Source organism: Condylostylus longicornis, unplaced genomic scaffold (genome assembly GCF_029603195.1).
Source record: "Condylostylus longicornis isolate FDR11 unplaced genomic scaffold, ASM2960319v2 ptg000014l, whole genome shotgun sequence".
NCBI lineage: Eukaryota > Metazoa > Arthropoda > Insecta > Diptera > Dolichopodidae > Condylostylus > Condylostylus longicornis.
Genome location: NW_026577983.1, coordinates 1,447,122 through 1,459,560, shown reverse-complemented (window position 1 = coordinate 1,459,560; position 12,439 = coordinate 1,447,122). Strand labels below are relative to the sequence as shown.

Genomic DNA, 12,439 nt, shown 5'->3' with positions numbered 1-12,439 from the left:
TACTATCATATACAATGGTTATTCTCTAAAAATATTACAGATTATAATATTAAATGTACATTGTAATGCATAAAATGCATAGTAAAATTTACAGTATAATTTTTGCTTTTAGTTAAAAAATGCTTTTAATATTTAGGAATTCTCTGAAACCTATTCATTTGTACGGCATGTGTATGTTAGTTATATCATAAAAATTTGTATTTTGTAAAACTTCAATCTTTAACAAATCCTTTCAAATTCACGATTTTAATCTATGCATACTTATAATATCTTTAAAATTTATATTTTGACTAAAAATGAAACGAAAATTTTTCAATATAAATTGTAAAATATACAAGCATATAATATTTATATACATATGAACCTATATACACTATAAAAAGCATTTATTAACATACATTGTATGGGTACGGATTAAACCATTTTGTTCTTTCAATTTTTTTAAAGTATTCAAAAATTAAATGAAAAACTAAAATTGTACGAAAATTTTTATAAAACCAAAATTATGTAAGTATACAAAATAATGTTTTTTTTTTTTTGGTAAATATGTGCTTATGCAGTATGACGTCTGACACCGGCAAACATGATTATTTTCATATTTTACAATGCATATAAATAAATACCTATATCATACGGATTAAATATATATACATATGTCCATATGTATATATAGAAATTCCTTTCTTACAGTATTTAAATTCCATCAAAATAAATATAATCAAAATATGAATACGAATTTTAGTAACCATTCATACTTTCAGTACACATTATGAATATCTAATTAGAGAAAATCTTAACCCTTTTGGTATATTATTTTTATATAACATTTTAAAATTGAATATTCGTATTTAGTGACCAAAAAACAGTAAATAGTTATTATGTTACCAGATATCAAAAATAATTTGTGACAAAATGTTAAGAAAAAATTAAAAAGAATGATGCTCTACCAATCATTCATTTAACTGCTAATTACAAAACCCCTGTCCTCACTTTAATTACATCACATTTTACGAATTTAAACAATTGACTAAATACATTATACAGTCACATACTACAATTTGCAGTAATACAGTATTTTTTTGATTTTGTAATCAATCTATAACTTGTAATTGCTTATAGATGAAATTCTAGTTCTATAATTTAGAATTTTCGAATTGTACCATAACATCATATTGATACAATTTTTTACATTAGAGTCACAATTAGATGCACATCGTGTACTTTATAAAATTAATTCATTTTTTCATTAATTTGAAAATTAAGTAAATTTTCGGAAAAAAAAGTTGTACATCTCACGTTCAAAATATGATTGGTCACTCTACAAAATATTTTCGTTTTGATAATTTGTATGTACTATATGTAATTGGAAACAAAACATTGGTTTTTGTACATTTAGAATAAAAAAAAGAAAGAATTTGGTAGAAATCCGATTTTATTTTAAAATTCCATTGAAATTTAAGTGCATCATAAAAAAGTGTATAAGGTGAAAATCTTAATTCCATACAATGGCATGCAAAACATTAGGATTTTTAAATACATAATGTACTTAGTTAATATGTCAAAGAACATATTTCTTGTAAAATTATTTGAAATGCAACCCTAAACTGTATTTTAGAAAACAAAGGCATAATTCAACTAGAAATTCGTAATATACCGAATTTTTTTGAAATCAATGAACAACATAATAAGAAAACTGACTTAAAATAAACAAGGCAAACAATTTTTTTTTTTAAAAATTGAAATATGACATAATACGTAAGGTTATAGCAATTTGTTTGTAGTAATTTGATCTATTTCAATCTGTCTATAAAAATCAATTTTAAACTCAAACAAAATTGAATGGCATATAAAATGTATGTATACATTTTATTTAAAAAAACAATATGAAATTCATATTCAAAATTACTTGAATTAGTCAATTGAAAACATTTTTTTTAAAAGAGTAATATGTATTAAACTAGAAGATGACTGTTTGCATACTAGAATAAATTTCGAATAAATACTACTATCTGAGAAAAAAATTTTAATTATTAAAGATTATTAATAATTTATTGCTTTTTTTTCTTAAAAAAATGCCATAATAAATTTATCTCCTATTTTATCTAAAAGATTTTTTAAATCCATCTATGCTTCATCATTTACTGCTTCAGCAAAATGTAAATAAAAATATTGAATCAAAATTTGAGTTACTTAGATATGCAAACAATATATGTACATGTTTACTATGTACATGCACTTGATATTTGCATCCTTAGGCAATAAAAACTTTTCAATTAAAAATTTTGAATTGCACACTGCACAATTTTGTACATTTTATATTACATACATACAACATACAAACTTTGAAATATAATTTGACTATTTTATTTAAAACCCACTTTTACGAAATTTTATAATTTCTAATTAATCTTCTTACAAATGAAAATTAAACGTCACAATACATATAATGAGTTTTTACAATTGATCCTCGTTTTATTTACATATAAATTTAATCAAAAGTTTTATATAAGAATCGGAATCAAATAATAAAGTTGTGTGAGTATAACTAAGAAGATTTGATATAAATTTTTATTTTGATTTTTCATTAATTGTTCTTTAAATATTAGGAAAAATCATTGAAAAATTGTCACGAACTGGAAAATTCTTCAAAATTAAAAAGAAATCTAGATACATAATGAACAATTGCTGATGTTATTCTCATTGATTTTCAATAAATATTTTAATTTTCCGAACATTCAAGAAGTAAATAGCTTTCTGAGCACACTAGTTTAAATATTACAGTGCACGCTTTCAAAATAAAAATGCAATTTTTCTCAAAAACATTTTAAACGGAATCTCCTAATCCAAAAATAAACTTTTATCATTCCAACAACACAACTCTTATTTAAAAATGAAAAAAGAAAACATAACATAAAGAAACTAAAGCAAGAAAAAAATATACCCTTTATTAAAAGTTTTTCACCCTTCATTTATGTGCATTTAAAATGAAATTGAAACAAATATTATATGTGCATGTATATATTTATACACCAATATTCTTATTCACCTTTATTTATATATGTTCTTATTTATAAAAATATAAACATATTTTCAATACAATCCCTTAAAAAAGGATAAATTGTGATTATATAAGTTTTTTAAGATTATTAATTGGCCTTGTCCAAAAATATTCCGTATGGAAATCTTTTTTATTATTCTTTAACAGGTATTAAAAGTATTTTAAAGGATATGTTGATTAAGTCAGGTTAAAATGAAGAAATGTAATACATATATGTAAAATACATATAAATACATATAAAATCATTTTGTGCATACATAAACACATATTTATATTTTTGATATACAATAGTTATACTATTGTATTTTTGAACAGACATTATAATAAATAATATTCTTTTTGCAATAGTATTTACTTCTTTCTTTGTCGGAACATTACATTCAATATTGTGTATTAAAAATAAAAAATTGGGAAATTGAAATCTTACAAGATATATTATAATTCTAAAAACATAAGTACATAAACTGTGTTTATTTTTTTTTACATCCCAACTAGTAAATTGTCTTTTTGGAGAGAAATGCAAATTATTATAAATTAATTTATATGTATGCGTTTTAATTTTGCAAATCTCAGTTATTGCCTCAAAATATCCATTTGCTGAAATTTAACAACTTACTTTGCCTCTAGACATGATGTTCATAATTATAAACGTACAAAAATAGGAAGCTTTTTAAACAAAAAAAAAAACACATAAGCTTACATCCATGTACCCTATAGTCAGTATCTCATTAACAATAATAACCAATAAAATATAATACCCCTTAAAAAATTCGTTCAGCACTCAATAAATTAATTACAGGCAATGTTGACTTGCGAGTGATTTTCCTTGTTTGAGAAGATGAAAGAATTTCCGAATAAAGGAATAAAACGATGCTTAGTTGATCGATTGAAAGATCAAATATAGCAAAAAATTACTACGGTTTATTAAATCGATTTGCTTATTAGTTGTATAATAATTAACAAGGCAAAGTATTATATTACCGAATTCTATCAATAACAGACTTTTACTAAATAGCTTTCGCACAAAAATCGCTCTTTGCACTAAAAACTAAGATTTTCTAACAGCACAATTGAACCATTTATACTGCATTTAAAGATTAAAACAAAACTGTCGAAAGAATGAACATGCTTAAACAGCAAAATGTATTTACTAAATGACTGATTTTTGAAGAACAAAAACTTGTTTAAACTTACCTACTAAAGCTAATATTACTGTCAGAAGTGGAGCGAATGGAAAACGAGCTGATATATTAAATTCCAACATTTGTAGAAGATCAACTAAAAGCATAAACTATTGGTTAAGAAATTATGTTTAAACAAATTAATAATTACCTATAAACACAAATATTTGATGATGAGAATATCGCAATAGCATAGAGATAGAAACCGTCTAAAGATATTTTCAGAATTAAAAATTAGTTTGACCAAAAAATATTATACGAACTTACAAATAAAATCATGACACAGAATGCCGTTGGATATGAACTCCACGCTGCCCACCACATTGAAACGAAACGATAATGCTCTCCAGTAACAACATTTCTTTTTTGTTTATTTTTTAGTTAAAATAAAAATTAAAATTTATTTTTGAAACTTTTTTCCAATTTAGTATTGTTTTACCTTAAATAACCTTTATTATCTTCTTGTTCAGCTATAACACGTACTGACGCCATTAATAGATCATCATAACTAAAAAGCCGATCAAAAATCAATATAATGATAAAATAATTTCATTTTTTTAATAAAATGCAACATTCAAATAAAATTATTCTACCTTAATGAAAAATGACAAATTTAAATAATTATGTTCTGAAAAATATGGTAATTAGTTTAAAAAAGTTCGAATACCAAAAGTAATATGTATGTAAATTAAAAGAAAATTTTAAGAGGAAGGAAATAATGGTTTGAGTTATAGACCACTGTGAATTTTTTCAAAAATAAACAAATTTTAAAATCTTGATCCATATCTGTTGATGTAAATAAAGCAATTCACTCAGAACATCCTTACACCAAAGCTTTATAAAACATCAACATACCCCAAAAATTCACGTAATAAATATCGGCTTAATGAGTCTCCAAAACATTTGTCCTTAGATGGATCTAGAACTACTTTTAAAACCGGAATATTCAATTTTTTTCTAGTTGCTGGAGACAATCTTAAGTGACCATATTCCAGTGAGTATTCCACAATGTATTGATCCTCTAAAGACAAGAGGAATTTTTGGTTTTTGTAAAATATCAAAAATAAAATTTTCCAACCATCATAAGTCAATTTATCCGACTCCTTTATATTCTCTTTGTTTTGCTCTTCTTCAACGTCATGATAATCAACATCTTCATCTACATAATATTTACTATTTTCCAAAAGAGTTTCATTTGAGTAACTTTTATTTATACTATGGCCTTGTTTTGTAAGTTTCTGAGTTTGCTGTTTTGCGTATTTGGAAGCAGGATATGGACCATAAACATTTTCCAAGTCAAAATATCTGAAAAAACAATTAGAAAATTAGTTCCTTAAAATTAAATACCAACATTTTATTACTTATTAAGTTTAAAGCCTTTCAAAGGCTGATTTCCATTGTTAGATTTTTCCTTTGGCTCATACGTTAGAAAATCTGAATTCAAAATTTCGACTCTAGAATGTAAATAAAAAAAGTTAAATAAATTAAACAAACAATATCTCCCAAACATAACTACTTTTTTTTAATTTAAATTTTCAGTTAATGTAATATTTAATAAATCTCTAAAACATTCATTACTTAATTATTGAATTAAAGATTAATTTTAATTTTAGTAATTTATGAAAGTCGAAAAATTTTAAAAAAGAAAACGTGGAAATATGGAAGAAGAATGTAAACAAAAATTTTAAAATATGTATGCATTATATTTAATTAAATTAATAACAAAACCATATGCATTAAGTTTTAATCCGAAACTTCGTACAATTTCAACTTTCATTAATTAACTAAACTCAATGACATAGTGTAATTAAAACAATTAAAATTTCTTTTCAAGCTTATACCTTAAAACACCATCGCGCGGCCACTCATTTTTTACATGCTCCAAACAGGTAGCCGGACTTTTAAGAAAAGCAACATGAATATAAAATAGTGTGAAAAAAGCAAGGAGCGCTTTTAGTAATATAAATAGCTCAAATCCCCTTCGAAGTGGCCTAAAATATAAATGTTTGAAAATTAACTTAAGTTTGAAACTAAATGGAAAATATTTTACTTACTTTGGGAAAATTTGCGCATAAGCTAATGCTGTTTTAAAAAAGAGTGCATGGAATAACCTGTCACGTACATTAATCAGTGGATTTTGCTGCAAATTTATAAAATAATTAGCATATTTGTGGTTTAGTATATATAACTTATAATAGGTTATATATACTATTATAATAGGATAATATAATAGGTTACATATATACATTCAAAAAACAGTTATTTAAATTTTCAAATGCAAGTAGGTTGTTACCTACTTAAAACTGTTTCTCATTAGCAAAATTCGTCTAAATGTAAAATTCTTGAAGGAAATTCGTTATCGTTTTTTTCTTATTAAAAATTAAAACAAAACATTAGTCAGGAAGTCATTAAGCGCTCAAGGGCTTAATTCTGCCAACCATTTAACTCATTGAAATACTAAATTTTTGATAAAAACAATGTCAATAAACAAAAGATAAACTAAATTAGAAGTTTAAAGATTTTTTTTGAAGGAATGAAAAATTCCAAAACCAATATATGCAGGTACATATATACATACACAAATATTTGACATACTTTCATATGTTATAAAATTTTTCTGTTTTAACAATTTGTCAACTATGTATATTCAGAAGCTATTAATTTTATAAAACTGAAACAACTACTTATTTATTTATTCACAAAGGTCAAAAAATTTTTCTTGCCCTTTACTTATTGCATACCTATAAAAATTACGTATTTAGTGACTACACGTAACAGCATAATTTTTTTAAATTTTAATAACCGAGCTAAATTTTTTTTTTTAATTTTGCATTACCCACAGTAATACAATCAATTTGGAAAGCAAATACTGAAATTTCGTTATAAGTACTTAAAATATAATAGGTGCACAAGTGTTGAAATAATTTTTTCGCTGCATTTAAGTATACATTGTGGATAGTATTATACTGACCTGATTATTTCTCACTCTTATATTGTTATTGATTGGAGGAGAAGCAATTACATCAGGATTATTATTTCCGTCACCTCTTGCATCAGTGTCTCGTCTTTGATTCAAACCTGGAACTGGCGCAGCATCCGTCATCTTCAAACACTTTTTATTAATAGTGTCAATTAGCTCCTTAAAAACTTTTTCTTCCAATATTTATTAAACCGGATAATTACTTAAAATCTTCTTTCTATGTTTTTTTCTTTATTTAGTAATTTTGATCTTTATTTTTACCTCCTTTAATTACAAAATGTCAAGGAAAACTAGCTCTTCTTGCATTGCTGCAAGAAAGTTACCTGAAATAAAGAAACACAAGACAAGTTACAATCAACTTTTTTATGTATGTAAATTAATTTAGTCTTCGATATGATGGCCTTGAACCAAGGTCTTTTATCAAAAAATGGGTTTATCGAATTGAATTAATATAATACATATCATATTAATCATACAATTGATTTCCCTCTTTCCCTTTGTAATTTATAATTTGAAATAAAACTAGACATCAATTATTAAACGTCATATAAAAGCAACAAATTTCATCATAAAACTCCAACAAAGCAAATGAACAATTTTCAAAACTTAATTTTCAATCTTAATTTCCTTAATAAAATAGTAAAATCATTTGAATATTATAATTAAACTATTCTAAAATCAATAACAATTAGCACCTTAAATAATCTGATCTTAATTTCTACAGTGCTTAATAATACTCAAATCTTTTCGGTAAAATAATATAAATCAATTTTTTATTAACCAATATGAAAAAATAATAAATAGAAATGTTATGATCGCACAATCACTGTTAAATCAGTTCGACTCTAAAATGTCATACTCTTGTCATATTGACTTTTAAAAGCATTGCCAAGTAGAAAAAAAATTCTTCAATTCTCTTTTGTGAAAATAATTTCACTTTCCGACTAACGGAACATAAATTACCCACTCTCTAAAACACATTGAATTATTAAAGAAGGTTAAATTATTATTTTGACAAATTAAAGATATTGTGTTACATTCCCTTTTAATGTAAAAGAGAAAAGAAGAAGGAAGAAATAAATTCGTTTTTTTAAAGACTTCCTCTTCAATCGTTTGTACTCCTAAAAAATTTTTTTAAGAGTGTAATGAATTATGTAATAAAGCTTTGTAGCGTAGGAACCAGAAATCGGACAGACATGATTTAAAAAAACCTATTCCTGGATTTTTAAAAAAAACATCAATTTGCAAAAAAAATTTAAAAGTAAAGCCACTCGACTTTACCAAAAAAATAGTAAATGTAAAAAAAGGCCTAATGGCCGTTCTGTTATAAGATTTTTTTAGCTTCTGTTACGTTTTTTGAATTAAACCGTTAGGAGCAATGGTTCCGAAGATATCAGAAAAAGCATATTGAAGTTCTTTAACAAAATATATATAATTATAATGATAATGTGAATTTACGATATTTGAGCTAAATTTTAATTTTACACTTACATTTACATACATTAATTTTACACTTACATTTAATACATTAATATTGACAGTATTAAATGCAAAAAAAAATTATAAAATCTCTCAACTTATACATACATAATTTCAATATTTTAATCTAATTAACATCGTAATGTAATAAGCGCACCGACAACAACAAATGAATCAATTCTAATACGAATCTGTCACACTCTGATTATCCCTTTAACTTTATAAAGATAGCATTAATTAATGCTAGGTAAATGATGTGGAATGAAAGATTATGTGCGAGTATTCTCTACGAGGATTGAAAAAACTAGTATTTGGTACTTGCACATCACTAGTTTGTGTGAAATTGTGCTTAAGAAATTAGTTCTTATAGTTTATAGATAAATGTAAAAGTAAGTTTTGTCAACTAAAGGAAATAAGCTTTTAGATCGACTGCAGCTTAGAGCATATTATCATAACTTGTAACATTGCCGTGCATATACATATATACTTATTGTCAGAAGTACTGTTTTAATTTTTTGCATTACAAGGTTAATTGTAAAAATAAAGCAGAAAAAAACGATTTTGTAACAGCTACTTTAAGAAAGGTAAGAAGTAATGTGATTTTACGTATGGGTTTTCTTACATACATATTTATATAATGCATATATGTACACACATTCCGTGACTTCAACAATTCATTTACAATGCAACTTTTACAAAGAATCACATTTCAAGAAGTTTAGTAAAAACTCTTGACACTGTACACTTTTCTTAAAGGCATTCTATATGTATACTTCACGTAGTTGATACGTAAAATAAAAGTAAGTGGAGTATCAAAAAAATCGAGCACGCTTTTCATATAAATGTTGACAAATATAACCAATAAAATAAACTAGCACAAGTACTTTATTGCTAGTTGAAATAAAGTCCTCGATATCTTAACAAGAATATCTTATTTAGATACTCAGCATTTGATTTTGCCGTTTCATTAATAATAATTTTGCCGTTTAAAAGAATAAATCTTTTAACTCAGAACAACAATGATAATTATTGATACGTAGAATAATCCACGACTTTTGTATAAATGTTTAACATATTATTATGTTTCAGACTTCTTGCCAACAAAGCTTGTGATCCATTTTAATGAAAGATGATCAATGATATCAATAAACCAATTCAATACATAAAAAAACTTATAAAGATGGGCTTCAGAAACTTGTAGTGGTTTGTCACCAACAGATGTAATGTGTAATCACCTAATTTTCAGCAACACATTTTAATTTTCATTTTACCAATTTATGTTTCAAAATGATTGAATATAAAAAGTTGGGAACACTTTTTTCATTTAGTTATCTACTATTTTTCTTTTCATTCTATTTTTGACAATTTCATAAGCCATTCTAATATTATTGTTTTGTTGCTTTATACATAGGGCAAGTTTTAGAATGCTTTTAATTACTGTACAATTTAATTTGACATTAGATCTGCATTTTAGATTAGATCTGCAAACACCCATAAATACAGATTTATGTATGAAGTAGATTGATAATTTTATATCTTATCAGTCATCATTATCTAAAAAAAACCTAATGAAAAAACAAGAAAAACTGAACATACCAAAACTCAGTTTAGTCAATAGCCATTTCGGTTTACTATTGTGTGATACAAATTTTTTGTTCAATAGCTGTCATTTCATGGTTTAAAAAACTACGTCTTCGTTCAATTGATTTCTTTTTATTCCACAGATATGATTCTGAGTAATATTTTAAATTTATTATACAAATAGCTCCCATCACGAGGCCTTATTAAATTTCAATTCAGTTGCCTTAGTAAAAAATAAGGTTTGTCTTCTGTGTGTATGTTTTTTTACCCAAAATTATTATTTAACTTTTTGACAAATTGTATATTAACACATATTTTTGACATTGTCAAAAAATGAGTAAGTTCTATTTTCTAACGACTGTAATCATTTTATTTTTAAAACGCGTTTCGAGATTTTTCAATACTACCTCATCTTCAGCGTGTACAATACTCCAAGTATTAATAATGAGGATTGCATAAACTGAAGATGAGAAAATTTTAACTATTCTTAACGGTGTTCAAATATATTATTTATTGTTTTTACACATTTTTGCGCAGAATTAGTTGTGAAGTAGCAGATTTCAATGTAAAAGAATTTTGTAGATGTTTTACTAAAAAAGAAAAGAAATAAGACTCAATATTGCAAAACAATCATTGCAACATGCAAAATGTACACAAAAACGTAACTCCTTTTGTCTGCAAAAGCCTATCGTCATTATAGCAAAAAAATTCACATTTCTCAATATTAAGTCACTATCAATTTTATAAAATTTTCACGCTTATGTAAACGATGAAATATGTTTAATTTTATTAAAGTAACTTACCTATGTAAACGATCGATTAGACTTATTTGAATACATCCCCTTTCGGAATAGAAATAAATGTAAGCTCAACATTAAGTTTTGTCTCGTTTTTTTTTTTAATAAATAAGTTATTTGAAAAACATTTTTTTTTCACTTGTATGAAAGTGTAAGCAAATTTTTGTATGGGATTCAGTTTTGTACTTTTTTTATATGAAGTGTAGCTTCATATAAAGCAAATTAAAATTTAAGTAAATTATCTTTTTTTTGACTGAGTAATTTTTTAAATTTTTATTTCGTGAAAGAATTATTGCTCGCAAATATCATGGGTTTCTTTTTTGCGCCGATTTCGAGTGATGATTGTTTTGGTACACGTACTGAGCGTGTGGACTTTTCGGGGTGTCAAAATTTTGGTTTAACCTAGTTTTTCGGTGACTGTGACCACTCGTCAATCAAATACATTTAACAATGACATCAAGTCAGCGCAGTTTATACACGATGTATTTTTTTAGACTGCTATCTATTACTTTCTTAATAACATAGTTATGTGCACATAAATTTTATTTTGTGTATTAAGAAAATTCGCCGAATGTATAAATCGTATTCTGGAAACCATCGCGAAAATTGGCTATCTTCGCTCAAAATCAGTGAATAAAGATATCCAGCTTAAAGTGGTCTCTTATTACATACATACATACATATATAAACTATGTGTGTACATAAATACATTGTTTATGAATATGTACATTCTTGTGAATAAAATAATTTTTGACTTGTATTATACTATTTTGCGTTTGCATGTATGTATGTATGTACATATGCACATTTTCCTTTTCTTAACAGTTAGAATCTCTTACTGTTCGACTTCTCTTTTAAAAATTTTTATTTAAGATTACATAAATATAAAATATTTAATTAAGGCTATACAAATTTTAGTCATATATGTTTGTGCATATGTGTGTATATTTTTGTGCATAGGTTTTGTATAAATATATGTATGTATGTATGTATGTATATATTTTTGTATGCATGTATATATGTACATATGTATATGATGCTGTTTCAGTAGACTTTTTTATCGGAAGAGACGTAGGATAATATAGCACTTTAAACGACATGTTAAACTGGCTGACATTAATGTTATTTAAGAAATGCTGATCTGAAGCCTTGGAACTGTATAAATAGTGTGCACACACATATATGTATGTATTTAGTATAGAATTCACTCATATTCGTTGCAGAAATTAATAAAGAATTTGCAGCAGTGTTTCGATGAAATATTTTTGTATGAAAGCATTTGTACGACTTATTCCTAAGTAGGTCTAAATGCAAATTGGTATTATAAACAAAAATATATACATATGTATGTACATATTATGTA

At 25.1% G+C, this 12,439-nt stretch overlaps 1 protein-coding gene across 1 annotated transcript in view; it reads right to left on the bottom strand.

Annotated features, from left to right (window-relative positions):
- LOC129605782 (homeobox protein 2) overlaps positions 1 to 8,051 on the bottom strand; it is a 69,474-nt gene extending 61,423 nt beyond the window's left edge. The window contains exons 1-11 of the mRNA XM_055515719.1: positions 7,915 to 8,051; positions 7,211 to 7,542; positions 6,294 to 6,379; positions 6,081 to 6,230; positions 5,601 to 5,693; positions 5,318 to 5,544; positions 5,095 to 5,260; positions 4,679 to 4,747; positions 4,507 to 4,600; positions 4,391 to 4,448; positions 4,253 to 4,336 (exon numbers count right to left, since the gene is read on the bottom strand). Of these exons, the coding sequence (XP_055371694.1) occupies positions 4,253 to 4,336; positions 4,391 to 4,448; positions 4,507 to 4,600; positions 4,679 to 4,747; positions 5,095 to 5,260; positions 5,318 to 5,544; positions 5,601 to 5,693; positions 6,081 to 6,230; positions 6,294 to 6,379; positions 7,211 to 7,342 (1,159 nt within the window). The 5' untranslated portion in view covers positions 7,343 to 7,542; positions 7,915 to 8,051. The remainder of the gene's footprint in view (positions 1 to 4,252; positions 4,337 to 4,390; positions 4,449 to 4,506; positions 4,601 to 4,678; positions 4,748 to 5,094; positions 5,261 to 5,317; positions 5,545 to 5,600; positions 5,694 to 6,080; positions 6,231 to 6,293; positions 6,380 to 7,210; positions 7,543 to 7,914) is intronic.
- Between the last annotated feature and the right edge of the window lie 4,388 nt (positions 8,052 to 12,439).